General features: G+C 35.6%; 3 protein-coding genes and 1 non-coding gene across 8 annotated transcripts; 2 read left to right on the plus strand and 2 right to left on the minus strand.

Moving 5' to 3' along the window:
- Window positions 1–740: 740 nt before the first annotated feature.
- Window positions 741–4,457, plus strand: LOC113741633 (G-type lectin S-receptor-like serine/threonine-protein kinase At4g27290). Of its 2 annotated transcripts, none has more exons than XM_027269217.2 (5): window positions 741–1,298; window positions 2,841–3,051; window positions 3,140–3,377; window positions 3,490–3,640; window positions 3,751–4,457. In XM_027269217.2, the coding sequence occupies exons 1-5, from the start codon at window positions 1,101–1,103 to the stop codon at window positions 4,141–4,143; spliced, it is 1,191 nt and encodes a 396-aa protein (XP_027125018.1). In that variant the 5' UTR covers window positions 741–1,100; the 3' UTR covers window positions 4,144–4,457. The 2 variants fall into 2 exon arrangements, with proteins under 2 accessions (XP_027125018.1, XP_027125019.1); XM_027269218.2 differs by having other exon boundaries at window positions 1,166–1,303.
- Window positions 4,458–5,802: 1,345 nt separating this feature from the next.
- On the plus strand, window positions 5,803–9,079 carry LOC113741573 (uncharacterized). Of its 4 annotated transcripts, none has more exons than XM_027269117.2 (10): window positions 5,803–6,068; window positions 6,459–6,554; window positions 6,832–6,916; window positions 7,028–7,149; window positions 7,506–7,530; window positions 7,619–7,702; window positions 7,852–7,881; window positions 7,964–8,069; window positions 8,194–8,258; window positions 8,687–9,079. In XM_027269117.2, the coding sequence occupies exons 1-9, from the start codon at window positions 6,027–6,029 to the stop codon at window positions 8,255–8,257; spliced, it is 654 nt and encodes a 217-aa protein (XP_027124918.1). In that variant the 5' UTR covers window positions 5,803–6,026; the 3' UTR covers window position 8,258; window positions 8,687–9,079. The 4 variants fall into 4 exon arrangements, with proteins under 4 accessions (XP_027124918.1, XP_027124917.1, XP_071903461.1 ...); XM_027269116.2 differs by having other exon boundaries at window positions 5,806–6,116; XM_072047360.1 differs by lacking the exon at window positions 5,803–6,068 and adding an exon at window positions 6,627–6,739.
- Window positions 9,080–9,620: 541 nt separating this feature from the next.
- Window positions 9,621–12,605, minus strand: LOC113742557 (small ribosomal subunit protein eS7-like). Its single transcript, XM_027270417.2, has 6 exons — window positions 12,450–12,605; window positions 11,315–11,399; window positions 11,164–11,237; window positions 10,953–11,076; window positions 10,252–10,434; window positions 9,621–9,897 (listed from the first exon to the last, which is right to left on the minus strand). Exons 2-6 carry the CDS (start codon window positions 11,387–11,389, stop codon window positions 9,778–9,780), a joined length of 576 nt encoding a protein of 191 aa, XP_027126218.1. The 5' UTR covers window positions 11,390–11,399; window positions 12,450–12,605; the 3' UTR covers window positions 9,621–9,777.
- On the minus strand, window positions 10,697–10,790 carry LOC113743084 (small nucleolar RNA snoR69Y). The gene has a single exon (XR_003460972.1). It is a non-coding gene; the product is annotated as a small nucleolar RNA snoR69Y (small nucleolar RNA).
- Window positions 12,606–18,520: the final 5,915 nt, after the last annotated feature.

The following is an 18,520-nucleotide window of genomic DNA, read 5'->3' on the forward strand; positions in this document are numbered from 1 at the left end:
AAAATGTTTTAAGGGTAATAATTGTTATCGTATGCATTCAAATTCACATAGTGGGTTGAGTGCGATTTAGACATATTAATGATTAACTATTACACACCCATTAAAAAAATATCCATTATGATACATTTCCACAAGTAATAAATTCATTCTAAATAAATATCTACCGTAGTAAGGAGGTTATAAAACAATTGTTCTAATTAATTAGTAAAAGATTTGTCTCAGTTCATTTATAGTTTCTTAACTGCATTTTGGCCCCAATAATATGTTAGTCTAAAAAATTCTCTATCCAAACAAAATCAAAAGGGACGTCCCTAACTTTTTTAAAAAGTTAGGAGTTAATCGAGTGTGTTTGGATAGAGTATTATTTAAAATAATTATTGTAATATTTTTTGTGATACGATGTATGTGAAATGAAAATATAGTTAAAAAATATAAAAAAGATAAGTTAAAAAATGTATTTATAATGTAAACGAAATATTATTTAAAAAAAAATTAGCTATCCGAATTATTATTAGCTACCCCTCTACTTTTCTTTTCTTCTTCTTCTCTTTTTTGATTTATCAAAATCTAGACTTTTTTTTTTTGTTTTTTTGAAGGAATCAAACGCTAGACTTGAACCGAGAATGGATCAAGTTGGAATTATCAAGTAGTCCAATTCCAACTTGCATTTGAAGTGTATGATTGGACAATAAAACGTCACCTGCTTTGACAACCCGACTTGTATTGGTCGATGAAACATAAAACTTACTGCCAAGTGCCACTGCCAACCAACCCAATCCGGCAAACTAGTACAGAGTATAGACAGCACAAGGAGAAGGTCTGTAATTCTTGGACATCTGAAAAGTCAACGGGAAAGTAAATTGTGTAAACGTGTCCAGAACTTCAAATTATACATTCATCCCGGTCCCGGGAAACTTCTGAGTACAATTCAAAACCAAACTATCTTAGTTGTCTATCTTCGTTGTCTCCATTCATCTTCTCTTCTCATTCTTAGCCGTTACTGTTGTTGGGTTCTCAAAATTTTCTAAAGAAGTACAGTAGTATGGAGAGTAGATTCTTGTCCTAATTTGGAGTTGCAGGGATTCTTGATTCAAGTCTACATGGGTTTGATCTCGAATTGCTGTTCTTGCTTGGCTAAATTCCTGAGACGGGGTGCCTCCGCCAAGGCCGACGAGGATGACGCTGATGAAGAAGCTGCATCGGGTTTGTTTTTCCAGCTTACGGCTCTGCAGATTGCTACCAATTTCTTTTCTGATTTAAACCGGCTCGGTCATGGTGGCTTTGGCCCTGTTTACAAGGTAAGGTAATCATTAATCAAGAAATTCAGATTTCCTTCTTCTTTTTTTTTTTCCTTTGTGAAACAGGAGATTTCCTGCTTTTAAACATACATGTCATTTTCTGTTCAGAGATTGTTAATTTTCGTTCTTTTAGTGTTATCCTGGAAGTGAATTGCCCATAATTAGTTCTTGTTAGACCTCTTTCATGATTATTGTAGCACATATTTTTCTGCATGCTTGGCAAATTGGTCATATAGCTTCATAATTATGACATTGATTCTTTCATACTATTTCCTGTGATTCATAAACTTCCTACGTTAAATGTAACAATTTTGGACACGGAATTGAGATATAGTCAAGTGAACACGTTGTTGTCTAGTTAGGTTTTCGGTACAGTACTATAGCCTCTATTCATTGTGAGTTGTTACACATTTAATGGTAGGCAATTTCTCTTCCACTGAATGTATAAATTTGTCTGCATATTTGTGCTAGTACTACTATACATAATAGTGGACAAAGTCCGAAAATTTTTTACAGAATATGGAATTCCCCACCTTTTTTAACCAGGGCATGTTGGATATGTATGTTTTCAGTTTGTGGTTGTTGTGACTTTCCCTGCTATATATTCTTACTGGGTCAGAGTTTTAGGTGCATGGGTTATGTACTTTGACCGTTGAAAATGACATTGATTTGGTTGCACCTAATGACAAATTCATAGAGTTTGGATCATTATAGAGATTTCAACTAGGTTGTATTTGACCAGCCAGTAAAAAAAGTAACAAGTTAATTTCTTTGGAACTTCTTCCACGACCTGCTTTGAATTTGAACGAGGGTTTGACTATGTAGATCTAGCTTATGACTAGTTATTGTGCAGTTACTTTTTTTACGATTAAATTTTTTGTGCTCATAGCGATAGTAGAAGAAAGCCATGTCCTTGCTGTGGACCTGCCTCAGATATAGTTTCAGTTTATGAAGCAGTTTGTGAGGAGGCGAGAGAGTTCAAGCGTTTATAAGGAGATATAAAACAAAAGATCTTAAATGGTAGCAAGCATTTTGTGCACTTTTTTTGTTACCTTTCTACTTTACTAGTTGCAAGGAACAGAAACGGGGAAACCTAATTGATAAACTTCCTGTCAAGAATTTCTACAAGGGAGAATCTATTATATTGTCTTAAGAAATATTGCAGGACGATCACATTTGCCTGCATAAGTATGTGAAAAAATTGACATTTCTGATGTGTTTCAACTCGATTTGGGTTGATTTGAACCATGAGATGATATTTGTATAAGAGACAAGTATGAAACAATATGATACCAGAACGTAGTTAAAGAGTCCTTTCTCAGTTTTGAGTACCCATTCTTTTTGCTGATGGGACTAATGGTTGGGTTTATTTTTACAATTAGGTTGATTGAAGTGAACAACTTTGACCAATCTATTCTCATTTTGTTGATTAAGCTATTGAACTAAACCACTCGTATTGGTTTCTTCTTTTCCTTGAACAAGAGTCTCTTAGTCCTAAGTGCATCCTTTAATTGAATCTTCATAATTTTCCTCCACCTTCAGGGATTGATGCCAAATGGTGAAGAAGTAGCTGTGAAGAAATTATCATTGGACTCTAGACAGGGAGTAAGGGAATTCGCTAATGAAGTGAAACTTCTACTGAAAATTCAACATAAAAACCTAGTCACATTGCTGGGGTGTTGTGTAGAAGGACCTGAGAAGATGCTTGTATATGAATATCTTCCAAATAAGAGCCTTGACTTTTTCCTTTTTGGTAAATATCTTGTCCATTTTAAGAAATTTTAATCAAACACTCCATCCTCTCAAAGCATTACAAAAGTTTGTAAGCTGGTGCTTTGCAGATAAAGAGAAGTCTCCATCCTTGGATTGGACAAAAAGGCTGCAAATAATTACAGGTGTTGCAAGGGGGCTTCTCTATCTACATGAGGAAGCCCCTGAAAGGATTATCCACAGGGATATCAAAGCTAGTAATATATTGTTGGATAATCAACTGAATCCAAAGATCTCAGATTTTGGTCTGGCAAGACTTTTTCCGGGGGATGACACCCATTTGAATACGTTTAGGATATCTGGTACTCAGTAAGTTTCCAATTATCTTTTTCTGTTTATTCTCCACTCAGTACCACTCACTATCACTGATAAAGTGTTGTCGGCATAATATTCTGAGAACCTAGCATCTCTATCACTGCAGTGGTTATATGGCACCAGAATATGCACTGCATGGATATTTATCTGTGAAGACGGATGTTTTTAGTTTCGGTGTTTTGGTTTTGGAGATAGTAAGTGGAAGGAAGAATCTTGATGGGCGGCTAGGAGCTGAAAAGGCGGACCTCTTAAACCATGTAAGCAACCTTCCCATGTTTAACCAGTCAAATGCTGAATTGTTAGTCCACATAGGATTCATGTGCTGATAATAGAAGTTTAAGAGTCTGATCACTTGGTTCTTTTCCAGGCTTGGACACTTTATCAAGCTGAGAATGCATTGGAATTAGTTGATGCAGGCCTTAACAAGTACAATGCTGTTGAAGCAGCAATGTGCATCCAGTTGGGTTTGCTATGTTGTCAAGCTAGTGTTGCAGACAGGTTGGATATGAATTCAGTTCACCTCACATTGTCTAGTGACTCGTTTAGCCTACCCAGACCGGGAAAACCTGGGATTCAAGGCCGTGTAGGACGGTTTTCTCAAACTGGTTCCACAGCTTTTACTGATAAAACCAACACCAACACCAACACCAACACTACCACCACACATACTGGTGCCACCAAGGTTTCCTCAGCTAATAGTTTTCTCGAGGAATTTTCCAGGAATTCAATCTCCTATTCTTCTCTGGACGAAGGCAGATGAAATATGCGTGAGCTTTTTTTCATTTTATTTTTCCAGTATAGACAGGATAGCTTTTCTCCCTTCTTCCTCCTTTTTCCTCTCCCTCGCACCGCCGTTCGCGATTTGTTTCCTTTTCGAGTTATTTTGTAGAATGTTATCATTCATTCTTTCTCAGTATATCCCCCCTCCCCCTCCCCCCAAAGTTCGTTGTTTATACTACTAGAAGAAGATGTACAATATTTGATATTGTCTAGGAAAGCTGGCTTGTCCTCTGGTTAACTGATTATTATAAATTCTGATTTTGGGTAATAAATTTTTTGTAATATTCTTGTTTACTTTTATATTTAGATTATAGTTAAAAAAAATTAAAATTCATAATCAACCGATCAGTAGCTTTTGGTGATTGTAATTATTCTCCCTAATCACTTCTCAGATTTTCCAAAATTTAAAAGCAAACAAGAACAAGGCTATGCTGATATATTACCTAGCTTTTGTATGCTAAATTAAATTGTTCACCAATAGTTACTTCTCATCCATGCAAAGGAAGAGTAACTATGAAGTTCAATATTCCAGTTCAACGTGTTTTCCTGATCTCCTTCTAATCAGAAGAATGCAACTGATACTAAAAAAAGACTTTTTAATGTTCAAAGTCACAACTTTCTACAGATTACAAATTTACAAATTTTTTTTTTTTTTTTTACACTTTCTATTTTCAGCTGAAGTCTATATCAGCTCTTTGATCTGATATTCTGAAAATCAACTTCCTCACTTTTGGAAGATAAATTAAAGTAAACAATAATACAATTTTTTATTTACTTTTTATTTTCAACTGAAGTCCATATCAGCTCTTTGGTTTGATATTCTGAAAATCAACTTCCTCAATTTTGGAAGACAAAATAAAGTATCAAGATTTTATTATTACGATTAAAATGGCAAGATTTGGTCAAATAACCCTTCAACAAATGCTAGAAATTGGTCGAAAACAAGACAATTGATGTAATTTTCCTAGTTGGGCGGTGCAGCAGTCAGGAACACCGTTCCCGCTGCCCATTTCGCGTCAGTACAAAAAATTAATACCGCGCGTATCTCTAGTTAGCTTAGGAATCTGTTTCAAAGAAGAGAAAATTGCAATTTTGGTATCAAATGTTTGGAGCATCCACGATTTTAGTCCTTAAAATTTGGACAAAAGCAAATGTAGTCCTAAATGTTTCAGTTTGCAAGCGTTTTTTATTTCCGCAAATTGTTACCAGAATTTGATCAAGTCAGTAGCAAGTGTCGGCGGCTAAATTTTGAAAAAAAAATTAGGAAAAAATGAAGAAGTACTGGTAGCCATAATCTAAAATTAAAGGGCTCTAATTAGTCACATTCTGAGTAATTAATGTTTATTCTTTAGCCATATGACTACTCTGCATACTAATAATTAATACTCTTTAATTATAAATTATGATCACTAAAATTTTTTTTTTATTTAAATTTAGTTGCCGATGCTACTTATATGATCGAATTCCAGTAACTGTTTGACAAAATCATAGGAATTAAAATATTTAAAACTAGTTTTGCTTTTATCCAAACTTTAAGAACTAAAACTGCCAATGTTCCAAACATTTGATACCAAAACTGCAATTTTCTCTTTAAAAAATGTATTTCACTTTTTCAGCTCAACTCCCAAAAACACCCACTTCAATAGATCGTTCTTCAGTTTAACTGAACTGAGCAACTGCGGTGTGAGCACCACAGTTTCCAAATCTTCAAACAAAGGAAGCACTACTGACCAGTATTTAGTTTGTAGGAGAAGCCCAGCTGGGCTTCTTCTCAATTTGAAGAATATAGTTATATGCTTGGGTGCCGATTGCTACGTACTAGATTAATACTAGCGTAGTAAAAGGATTTTGTACTGATATTCAATGGCCAATTGGGAGTTGAAGCATTGCTGCAACCATGAGCAAGTGGTCTTCCTCACCTTTCTTGGTGTCTGTAGTGTTGTCATCCTTGCTGTACTCATCTCTCTCTCCCTCTCTGTTTCTCTACCTCACACACACACGAAAACGCAGGGTTGATTCTTAAATATGCTGTGAATGGAATAAAGTTTATTAATTTGTTAAAATGCACTTCATTTTTGTGGTCCATTTGATGGGTTTCTTCTGAAAAAATGTAAAAAGGTTTATACTTTAACCGTTTTTGTGCATCTTTTGGGCTAAAAATTGTAGTCCATTAACTGGTGTTTCATGGCCTTCCTAAGAATTATTATTACTTTATCTGTCCTTGTTTATCTAGTCATTACAATCAATTATCTAGTCCTTGTTTATCAGTTTGTGAATACTTTATCTGGACTGCAGCTTTGGAGGACTGTATTGATGATGCCGTTCAAACTTATAACTGTCTTTATTCACGAAGCTAGCCATGCCATTGCTTGCAAACTTACTTGTGGCCATGTAAGAACTGATTCTCTCTCTGTCATATTTTGAGTTTCGACTTGAAAGGATACCCAAAAATCTTGACCATAGCGTGTAGATTACTGATTTGGCAACCTGGCATTTGAGTACTAAGTGAAAGATGGATCCCAAAGTTCATGGCAACTTGTTGCAGTAGTTACTTCGACCTTTTTGGCAACGCTGTGGTACAATGTTACCATGTTCATCATATGAGGTTCCTGTGCTGGTCTATATATGATTTACCTGTATGAGAATAGTTGTGTGTGTTGCTATTCAGGTGGAAGGGATACAGGTTCATGCTGATGAAGGTGGCGCTACACATACACGTGGTGGAGTATACTGGTTTATCCTGCCTGCTGGATGTAATTCCTCTCATATTCTTGATAACGTCTTCTAACTCGAAAATTGTAAGATATAGTCGTTGATTATGTAACAATATGATGGAATCAAAATACGTTCTTTGGCTTCTACAGATCTTGGTTCGTCATTTTGGGGAATGGTTTTGATACTTGCTTCTACAAATCTTCTTACAGCTAGAATTGCTGCTGGATGTTTAGCTGTAGCTTTAGTCATTGTACTTTTTATTGCAAAGAATGTAAGTGATTAATGATTTCAATAAGTTTCTCTGTTATGCATATGATGCTGCAGCGGCTTTTGGACATTGCATGTTGCTCTTAGTTTCTAAGCCTAGATCTGCAAAATCTGCATGGTGGGACTTTGCACCTGAATGAGCTAAACTGAGAATGAAAAGCATGTCTTAATGGTAATGAGAGAACATTGTCTGAATTGATTTTAGGAAGATAGGAATGTTGTTTATTTGCATGTACAGTAAGCAGGAAGCTTGTTCATTGATGAAATTTGTGATCATTCGTCTCGTTTGCTTATGATTGCCCTTTAGAGTCATCCAACCATATGTAATCCACTAATTATGGCTATTTTATTGGTTAACAGTGGACACTTCGCGGGCTTTGTATTGGTAAAACCTTTCAGATCTGGCAGATATTCCATCATCTGGAACTTAAAAAAGTACTGATCTTACTGATATCTTCGATTCAAATTAACAGGATTTATAATTTTCATTGTTATTGTCTGGGTTCTGCAAGAAACAACAAGGATTCGCATTCTTCGGTACATCATCCTATTCATTGGTATGTGTGTTTTCCTTGCATTTCCTGCTTAAGATAACTCATGTAACTGCCCTATCCTCCCCTGACCGTAGACACGCACAGAACTCAGAGAGAGACTTCTCCATACTGTGGCGATATGACATTTGATTACTTTGTTTGGCAAAATGCAGGTGTCATGAACAGCTTGTTTTCCATTTATGGTATGATTTACACATATAGAAAACTCATAACACGTGCACCAAATGCTGGATAATTATAGGTTCTCATATTGGATTTTTGCAGACATATATGGTGATCTGATATCTCGTAGAGTCCACATTAGTGATGCTGAGAAGTTTGCTGAGGTGTGCCCATGTCCTTGCAATGGCGTTGGTTGGGGTGTCATCTGGTGAGCATAGTTGTTAGCACCCTGTAGGAACATCAATCAGAAGATCTTTCTCCCTCACTAGTTTTAAAGTTTTTAGATTGATGTTACATTGCTGACTTCAATCATTCAAAAATTTCATTTTCAGGGGATTTATTTCTTTGCTTTTTCTTTGTGCGGCTGCATATCTTGGTATGGTGATCCTGTCCTGAGGTATGGCTAAAGCTCTATAGAAGTTCTGAACACTTCACCAAAACTGCTTGCTACACAACATAGACATAAAACAAGTAAACAGGTGCATAATGCACACATTGCATTTACTGATCATAGAATGCAGGAGAAAGTTTTAGATATCTTTTGTGCTTATTCATGTGCCATGTTTCTAATACTATTTTGCTGGCTGGATCTATGCACACATATATAGGCAGAGCTTATTCCCTGCCAACATTTGTATTCACCAACTCTCCCAAAAGGTGCTAATCCCCTTAGTAAATTCCACTAACGTGAAAACACACTTTCTCCAAGGACAAGAGAATGGGAGAAAAGCAGGGATAGAAAGTTAGGGACCCTGCCATTCATAGGCAGAACTGTCATGTTTCTGGGTTTTATCTCCATTTTGACATGAGATTTTTCTCCTGCAGCCTTGTCAAACCAACCCTTTATAGACGCAAGTGACAACTGTGAGACAAAGGAGCAACACGGGTGCACTTCCATGAAACTGTAGTACAGGGTCAAATGCAGATACAAGATTCCAGAATCAAGTTTATACTCTTCTGGACCTCATGAAGAAGCTCAATATCTGATCTTTGAGGAACATTCATTGGATACCGTAGCCGTGTTACAAAGTTAATATGCCAACATTCTAGGGAACCACGAGTTGGTTGTTTGCCAAATTGCTGTGCCTTGTAGCTTTCATGATGGATTATACTAATTGTTTGACATCATATGCCACGGGCTAGTTATTATCTCGTGTTTATACAGATGCATATTTAGATGCAACTACAACATAATTATTAAGTCTCTCGTGCTCTTTATCTTCCGAACTTAGCGTTTTGTCTCCATACTAACGTATTTGCTAATTTGAATATTGGAAAAATCATGCCATTTCGATAAAAACTAATGCAAGGCGAAGAAATACAAGGGATCAAATGTATCAAAGGAGAAGAATTTTCTTTTTCTTAACTTTGGGTGACAAGAAGATCGCGAACTAAGACTCAGAACAGAACAAGGAACTTGAAAGTGACACCACTAGAAAACCTAGGGCATTAAATCTAGATTGAGACTCTATCAAAGACTTGGACATCGGATATCAGAATTTGCAGGCATCTTGCATGGATAATTTAATAAATTGACAAATAAAGATCCGAGAGGGCATAATAATCTCAGCAGACATTTTTGGCTTGAGAGCAGAACGATACAGATTGAGAACCAACATTTCATACTTTTCCACGAAACTCGGAACATCTTCCATACAACACAAGCACTGTACCATCCAAGTATATAATATTCAGCAGTGAGAGGTTTGCCTGACGATTCCATTGCAAAGAATTGAAAAACTTCTTCAACCATTCAGAATCCCAGAACAACCGCTATATATTGAAAAGAAAGAAAACTCGTTGGCAAGCGTCACAAGTTCAGCATATTCTAAAACATAAATTTGAGCGTCAAAATTTCAAAAGAGTTGCACCAAGTAGGATCTTAAAGATCTACACAAAATAATCTGGTACTAAATCTAAGCTTCCGCCATTGGGAACTCAAACACGACATCTTTGCCAGAAAGCTTTCTGTAAACAGCAGCAAAGGTCTCTAGCTTGTATTCTGTGTTGTTTCTTTCCTTGGGGTCCAAGAAAACCTGTCAAGAAAAGCAACAAATAAGGGCTAATCTTCTAAATTTTGATTATTAAACAAACATTATACTGTACACCATTACTGTGAACCATACTCATGCTCCACAAGAAGGAAAAGTGTCAAAAGCAAGAAAAGACTTCATAAATAAAAATCAGAAAGCCTCCAAAGTAGAGTCTTTATGTCATACTTTTTAGAGTAAACGAAAGATGCATATACACTTCAAGTCAAAGAAAAATTATGACAGTGACTACTTTTGACTGTCGTCAATTGTGCATCTAATCCCACTACACCAATTAACTTGATCACTAAACAACCAAAAAACTGTACAGAGGTATGCTAATCATTACCAAACACATACCTTCATTATCTTAGATCCATCAATGCGATACCTAACACGCTTCCCAACAATCTCAGCAGGGACAACAACATCCTCTAGCATGGCATCATGCACAGCAGTTAGAGTCCTGCTGCGGGGGCGCTGAACAGCAGAACCTTTCTTTGGGGGCCTCAGAATCCTACGGGTTGCAATCAAAATCACATCCTAGAAGTCATAGTTCACAGTTAGGACGGCATTACAGAAAGAGCTTCAAGTTATGCACACACAAATCAAATGTTATGGTTCAATAAGCAACCCAGAATGTTGTTCTTATACAGTACAAAGAGAGGGAGTTATGATAAGGACAGCCACTTCAGAAGCACTCCAAATTTTACAAAATATAGTATAATTAGAAATAAATGCTCGAACTCATTAATTAATGCCCTCCACAACAAAACTTTTATTAGTCATAAAGCCTCGAGCCAAAATGTAAGCTCAGAAAGATGTTTAATCAGTTCAATTCCCTGACCTAGGAAGGTCTCATAATGAGCTGGAATTAACACTTATCATCATTGCCACATCATATGATCTAGTGGAGAAGAGAATTGTTCCCACAAAGGTATCATACGTATGTTGAGCAGTGAACATATATGCACAAGACAATGTTCAAGGAAATATGTGACTCACTCTGAATGACCTAAAATATTTCAAGTAGAAAAAGAAAGGCAAAATAATACAGGTACCTTCCCACTGAACTTCTTCTCCAGCTCCCTGACAAGCCTAACGTGAATCTTTCGGAAAGCTTTTCTCAGTCTGTAAGGCACATGGATTACAACAGCTTTCCTATTTCCTGAGACATCAATTTGGCTGCAGAAAGACGACAAGGAATTAAACATCAGAACCATTCAAAGGCCAAATACCTTCAAGTGGCTGCAAATATTAAGCTATTCTTACATAGCTGAATTGATGTACAAATCCTTCAAGTCACTTTTGAGCTCTTGGTTGGTGTTCTCCAAATCAAACAAGGCCTGCATTAGAAAGTTGTCAAAACCAGTATGCCCAAATGCACAACTAACAAATTTGGCTTAGCAAAAAGCAAAAGAACCTGTGCCACAGACTCTTCAAATTCTGAAGGTTCAGCATCCTTATCCTTGTGGATCTTTTTCCTCGATGTATACATCTTCACAGACCTATTTGAAATGATTGATTGCGAGTCACAAGTACATTCAAATGGAGAAAAGAAAACCAGTATAAAAGAAGGAAGGTCCATTCTTGTTCAGAGACTATGTAGGAAAATAGTCAAATATTGCCTAACAGAAGCATTCATGGAAGCACAAAAACGAGTAAGTGGGTTTACTTTTGCATTTAGCTTTAGCTCATCTACAACTAGTCAAGATAACCGAATAAGCTCCAGATGAAGATGTACAAAAATCATGAACTTGTCCTCTAAGTTTCAAAACATAGGATCTACTTAAAGAATCACACTTGTCAGCCATAACTTACGAACGGCCTTTTCTAATATAATGAAAAACTAAGAGCACAAGCAAAAGTAAAATGAAGTGCTCCAAAACATCTTGGTAGCAGAAGAGACGCTGAAATGCTCGTGTTTTGTGCAAAAAGAAAACAAGCCCAAGGAACTCTAACCTAATTCTTATATCGTTCAAAATAAGGCTTAAAAATTTAAATCAGCATTCTGAGGCAACAAAAAAGAACTACTAAGTGTCACATCCCACATCAACATCCGAACTTAATCAGATTAACATTTTGCAACGAGTTCCATTAAACGCCCGTAAGCACAATTTCCCACACTTCCCCAGACAAACAAGCAACAAAATAAATGTATTCAGTACCAGATATAAGAGCCGAAATCAAACATTACCCAGCCATCCAGAAATGTTTCATCAATTAACCCCATGCAATAATAAAAGGCCCTATTTTTCCACGTAAACAGATAGAATTATCATAGTTTCTCACCTAGTTTAACACTTTTCTCAACAAGCAAAAATCAAAAGAAGCTCAACTTTTCTTCACGAAACAAACATCATTTACTTCTAAATCATTGGATGTAACAAAAACAGAGTAGAGGGTCTCTTTTATCTCATCATAAAACGTTAATTTCCATGCTTTCTCTTCTGCCATCTTCTTCCCACCAGAGGAAAACCCAAAAAATGGGGGCGTTGATTCGAGAAAAATATGGTTTTGACCAATCAATAAATTGAGGTTGAGAAGTTATGTAGTACCTTCTGGGGAAGAGAAGAGAGAGAGCAGATCTGCTAATAAGCCGGAGGGAACGGCAAAGCCCAGCTCTTATTCTGTCTTCAGAAGTGAAACTGAAAGAGAAGACTAGGGTTTAGAGGGATGATATATATTCATCTCTGGTGGAGAATCAACGGTGGGGATCGCGTGGGCTTTAGTGAGTAAGAATGGAAGCAACTCATGTGCCATATTTTGTGGATGAGGATGACGGATGGTCCGATTATATTTTTCCAAACACGCCCAAAGAAGTTTGAATAGGTCCTAATGCAATAATTGTGAGGCCCAGAATGCGTTCAAGGTTTCCAAAAGTAGTTCCACAGTCTTGGAAGAGGCCCAATTGCACAGGTTTTTTTTCATAATGGATTTGGTGTTTTTTGGAATTGATCTCTATTGGTTGTTTTTTTTTCCCCACTTTTCTTGATGCATAAGTATAGTGGCCCTTAAAATTTTCATATTGATCGTTGTCCATTGACAAATTGCGTCCCTAAAATGGTTAACCTCTCAATGATATGGTAAATTCGTTGAAGATGAGTTAGTTAGAAATGGTTAATTGAGTTATTGTTGTTTAACCATTATATTATAGTACCATATTGGGTCTCTTGAAAGGATTATGAAACTGCAAATGTCGGAAAAAGAGTAATTCAAATGGCAGTGGCCAAATGACAAGAAAATTGTTAATCAAGCAACAAGTGAGCAATCACTAGGTCTTGGTCGAAGTATTGGTCAGTGTTGATTAGAGTTTCAAAAACAAAAAAAAAAAAAAAGAAGAAAAAAAAGCAAAGAGTAGCAAGTGAACCAATTGACGAAGCCCATGTTTATCTGGTTTTGTTCAAACCACTCAAGACATCGTACTGGGGCTATTTTGTTAACCAAACTTGCAAGTCCAAACCACTTAATAACCCATCTCACCCATGGACAAATCCACTTAATGAACTAGGACAGTCCAAATTCAGCAAAGGGAGACAATGAAAAGAAATGGAAAAGCCCAAGAGAGTTTTTTTTTTTTTTTTGGCAGGGGCAGAAAAAAGAGGGGGTTGTGGTGGGAATGCCTCCATATAATAAAATTTGAATATATAATGGACCAATTTTGTGCTTTTATGAAGCCTAACATAATAATTTCTTTTTGGAGCCTCCCTCGAGCTAAACAACCAAAAGAAAAAGCCTAGAAACAAATTGTCTCGTGATAACGCATAAAAACATTAAAGAGGTACTCTAAATCAGGTGGGATTCTCGATATCACTATTTGGTGTCAAATCGAGTGTCAATCTCACTTATCATGTAAGGGTAAAAGAAAATTTGAATTAAACCAAATCAATTTGAATTATTAAAAGATTAAAGAGCACTTGACAATTTAAATAAATAAGATAGGTTGCATAAATATAGAAGTCGCACTGAGTTGTCACTGAAAAGTGACACTGAAGAACCCACGCGACGACTGTAAATAGCTAATTATTCCAACAACTCTTCTTGATTGATCAGGTCAAATGAATTTCTTCTTGCGATTATGATTTCATGGCAAGTTTCACAAGGAAAACTTCCTTTTCCACCAAAGCCATGAGGAAACAATAAGACCACTCATGAAAATCCAGAAAACCGATCTTGGAGTCCACAAGATCATCATGAAGATAGAAAACAACAATGCGCAAGTTGGCCACTGAGAAGACCTTCGAGAACTGCATGCATATTCTTAGACGGAGTCACACTTCAGTCTGTCGTCTACATTCTGACGCTTCTTCAGACAGAACACAAGCTGTGTAGTAGCACATTGTAACAAAAGATTATTTCGTCTAGCAAAATCAAAATCTTTTGAATGAGCTTTGCAATTATTACCTCGTAGAAATTAATTCGGCACGACAATTCCTACAAGTTGAAACTGCGACGTCAGGAAAAAGCAGGTCCCAGTATCCAAAAGTTCTTGCAGGGCACTAAATGAGGCTGCCTGAATCAGCATTTTGACTATATTCGACACCAAAGCCTAGTCGTGTTAATCGACTCTCACCCTTTCATATACTCCTTTTGTTTTTCTTTTCATAGTATATGATACCTAGTTTCGCATGATATAATGGTATTACGCAAATCTTAACCTACAATCATTCTTGTTAGGCATGTAGATGTACAACTCTAAACTGCAAAATCCTGCCTCATTCAACTTTGGGTCAATAAAGATGATTTAAATAATAACTCATCACGAGTCTAAAAGACCTATGTCATCAAGATGAAACCGAATGCAAAATGAATTGTTGCTAATAATTTCTTACCTCAATAGCTCTTGCAATTAGACCGACAAAAGCTTTATCCGGGTTGACATTGGATTAGGAGGCTCTTCATTCATCTCTCCGTTTATTCATATCTAGATTATTCATATGATCTCTATTGATCTCTAGACCAAGATTCTAAACAATGATATTCTTCTGAAAATATTTTAGCATTTGATTTACAAAAAAAAAAAATATTTGAATGGTGAAAAATAGGTTAAAATTGTAACAAAATTCGTAACAATTAATCAAGTAGCAAACCCTAATCAATTTTATGTATAAGTAAAAGAATTAATGAAATATATTATGAACGGTGTTATTTTTAAATTAATTTTTTGAGGTGTAACGGGGGAAATTTTGTCTAATTTAATTCTTTTTAAAAAAAGTCTAGTCCGTTGACATTCCTATTTTTCTGAACATTTTGGTTGGTTAGTATGACTTCCAAATGGGGTTGTTGGGGTTGACAATTAAATCGTTTTCCAATTTTATATCTGAGTTCCATTTATGTTATGACTTGTAAGGTCACACACATGGTATTCAACGATCCATCCTGAGCGTTATCATCTTTCCAAGTCAACTTTAGTTTATTCTGAAAGTTTACGTGAATAAATTTTTTTTTTCAAACTCATTTTGCGAGATAACGTTGAAGGACAAATATTAGTGCAGCAGGTTCTGTAAGGTTTGAATTCAAAGTAATATGTTGCAACATAAAAAGTTCGAAATAATTTAAGTTACTTGAAGGCATTAATTAATGCTCTATGCCAAACGATGGCTCAATATAATAAAGTCATGATTTACTTTTACATAACCGACCGACTTGTGGAGAAATATGCTATTGCTAGCATAATGGTTGTGATGTCGTTTCAAGAATGTGAGCATTGTGCATGGCGGTTCGTTGCCATTGGGTTAGTGTTTTGGCGATAACGTTTGAGCGATTTTTTTTTTACTTTCATTTATGTGTTCTTTTTTAAGATTTATTATTTAATGTCTCTACCTATATAAGAATTCTACGCTTTTTGATTGAGTTCAAAATCAGTGGTTTTGAAATGAGAAATCTCAAAATCATAATGTATCCTAATTCGACTATTTCTAAGTCGAAACATCCGAATATTTGACTGAATTCTGACTTACTGATTTCAAATTTTTTTGATCAAGTTTGAAATCAGTGGTTTTGAAATGAGAAATCTCAAAATCGTAATGTATTCTAATTCAACTATTTCTAAGTCGAAACATCCGAATATTTGACTGAATTCTGACTTACTGATTTCAAATTTTTTTGATCAAGTTTGAAATCAGTGGTTTTGAAATGAGAAATCTCAAAATCGTAATGTATTCTAATTCGACTATTTCTAAGTCGAAACATCTGAATATTTGACAGAATTCTGACTTACTGATTTCAAATTTTTAAATTCACTGAGTAAAGAAAAAACCCTTAAATTCCTAAAGAAAATATTGGAATACGTTGCCTAAAAAGGGTACAATTGAAATATAAAATAAGCTATCAAATGAATTGATCATTAATGAAATTTCAGAAGTTGATAACGGAGTCCAAAGATTATCAAGAAGATAAAAAGCAGTAACGTGCAAGCTTGTCATCAAGAAGACCTTCAACAACCGCATGCATGTTCTGATTTTCCTTCAGAACAAATTGCAATGTGCTAAAACATGCAATAAGATGCTCAGAAACGCTAGATTTTTGTCTAGCAATATCAATCCATTGAGGGTCTGTTTGGTTGGAAGTAAAATATTTTCCTTGGGAAAATATTTTCCGTGGAAGTAATTTTCCATGAAAATCATTTCCCTTTCATCATTTTCAGGTGTTTGGTTAGCTTATTGAAAATATTCTCTTACTTCATTTTTCTGGTGTTTGTTTAACTTTTGAAATATTTTCACTTTTATCTCTATCTTTACTTTCTACACATTATAACTACATACTTCTTCCCATGCAAAATAAGAAAATTTATCTCATTGTTTAACTTTAAAAAATCTTGGAGAAATGTATATATGAATAAAAAATATCTCCTTAAGCAATAAACAAATCGCTGGCCATTTAGTGTCAAATATCAATCACATGCAATGCTTATTGTGACATATATCTTGCACTCTCACTGCTGAAAGTTTCTCTAGAAAAGAATGTCCCTATTATGCATAATTAATTACTAGCATAGGATAAGCAGGATGAGGTTTTTTTTTTATTTTGAATATACTAGGGGAGGGTTGGGTTGGGTTGGGTGGTACGGGGGAGGGAGTGTAAGAAAGAGATTTTGGGTTCGAATCCTCCTATTTACACTAAAAAAAAAAAAGAACATACTACAAGATGTTTTCAGTAAGTTTGGAACATACTACAGGCGGGATGTATGCATTTCGGAAAACAACTTCAGTAAGTTTGGAAGGGGAGTTGTTTTCCATAAGATGGGTGAAAATATTTTACATATGAAAATGTTTTCAGTAACTTTTGTGCAACCAAACACGGGAAATTAGGAAAATATTTTCCTGGAAAACATTTTCACCCGAAACAAACGGACCCTGAACGAGCTTTCAAATCATTACCACACAGAAATTACTTTGGTATGACAATTCCTAAAGTTAAAATTGCGACCTAGGGAAAATAGCAATGTAGACTACCCTTTGTTCCTCTCTTTCTGGTCCAAAAGTACTTGCAGGTCACCGAGTCAGGCTGCCTAATTTGGTATTTTGACTAGCCTCATCGCGTTAAATGACTCTTACTCCCTGATCATATGCTCTTTTAAATTTCCTTTTAGTCCCATATAATAGTAATAGATGCAATGAGCGTGACCCTAATAACCTAAAGACCCCTGCAAATTGAGTAATACCTATTTTAGCATATGATATAATGGTACAATTCCAATTTAAACCTAAACCTACTACAAAAAAATGAACCTTGAATCAAAGTAGTAAGGCATGTAAACACACTATTCTAATAAGTAACTGGTTGCAAAACCTACTTCTTTCCACTTCGGTTCAGTAAAAAAAAATTAAAAAAAAAAAAAAAAAAAGTCATAAAAGATCTATTCATCGAGGATGAAGCCAAATCCAAAATGAAAATGTCCCTCGTGATTTCTTATCTCAACATCCCGTCTAGTAGACCAACAAGGCTTTCTAGCTAGCCATCTTGGTTGGCAACTCTGACGCACGCTTATTTGTCTCCGCTTTTCACTTGTTTAGTACGATTTCCAAATGGTGATTGGGGTTGACATCGATTATTTTCCACTCATATATGATATATCTCCCCTTAGGTGTGTGTTGTGACTTGGAAAGGTCAAAGATAGTATTCAGCCGTCCCAACACAAATGCTGTCCTCTTTCAATGTCACCTCTTTAGTTTTTCCAATGCCCATAGAGGAAAAAGTTGTGAAATTCAGACGGGACAATATGGTAGTTGGCTTTAATAGTTTAAAGTCGTAGTCTTTGCTTGCAAGAAAAAAACTTTGAATTTGTTTCAGTTTCTTAAATTGTTCATATTGAATACGAATTAATCCTTTTTACACTCATAAGGTATACATAAGGAGTCTAACTGCACTGCAAGATGCACAAAATTTGGAATTCAAATTTAAATATGACGTGCATGCATCTCTTCTAGGCGCATTAATATATATGAAAGATCAATCATTTGAATATTTACTTGACATTCTAATTTCCTCATAATATCTAGTAAAAACGTTTCTTTTATTTGATAAAACCTTCGAAAACTTAATAAAGTTTGCTCAACCAAAAGGAAATTAAACTCCTTTTTTGAAGTCATGATTTCCTCCCACTTAAAATTGCATGTGGACCATATGG

Source organism: Coffea arabica, chromosome 4e (genome assembly GCF_036785885.1).
Source record: "Coffea arabica cultivar ET-39 chromosome 4e, Coffea Arabica ET-39 HiFi, whole genome shotgun sequence".
NCBI lineage: Eukaryota > Viridiplantae > Streptophyta > Magnoliopsida > Gentianales > Rubiaceae > Coffea > Coffea arabica.

What these genes read in the sequence shown, in the direction of transcription:
- LOC113741633 (XM_027269217.2), top strand. Translation starts at nt 1,101, where the DNA reads ATGGGTTTGATCTCGAATTGCTGTTCTTGCTTGGCTAAATTCCTGAGA. An exon ending in GCTTTGGCCCTGTTTACAAG is followed by an intron (nt 1,299 to 2,840) that starts GTAAGGTAATCA and finishes CTCCACCTTCAG; the next exon opens with GGATTGATGCCAAATGGTGA. An exon ending in TTTAGGATATCTGGTACTCA is followed by an intron (nt 3,378 to 3,489) that starts GTAAGTTTCCAA and finishes CTATCACTGCAG; the next exon opens with TGGTTATATGGCACCAGAAT.
- LOC113741573 (XM_027269116.2), top strand. Translation starts at nt 6,027, where the DNA reads ATGGCCAATTGGGAGTTGAAGCATTGCTGCAACCATGAGCAAGTGGTC. An exon ending in GCAAACTTACTTGTGGCCAT is followed by an intron (nt 6,555 to 6,831) that starts GTAAGAACTGAT and finishes GTTGCTATTCAG; the next exon opens with GTGGAAGGGATACAGGTTCA. An exon ending in GTACATCATCCTATTCATTG is followed by an intron (nt 7,703 to 7,851) that starts GTATGTGTGTTT and finishes GGCAAAATGCAG; the next exon opens with GTGTCATGAACAGCTTGTTT.
- LOC113742557 (XM_027270417.2), bottom strand. Translation starts at nt 11,389, where the DNA reads ATGTATACATCGAGGAAAAAGATCCACAAGGATAAGGATGCTGAACCT. An exon ending in TTGAAGAGTCTGTGGCACAG is followed by an intron (nt 11,238 to 11,314) that starts GTTCTTTTGCTT and finishes TTTCTAATGCAG; the next exon opens with GCCTTGTTTGATTTGGAGAA. An exon ending in ATGGATCTAAGATAATGAAG is followed by an intron (nt 9,898 to 10,251) that starts GTATGTGTTTGG and finishes TTTTCTTGACAG; the next exon opens with GTTTTCTTGGACCCCAAGGA.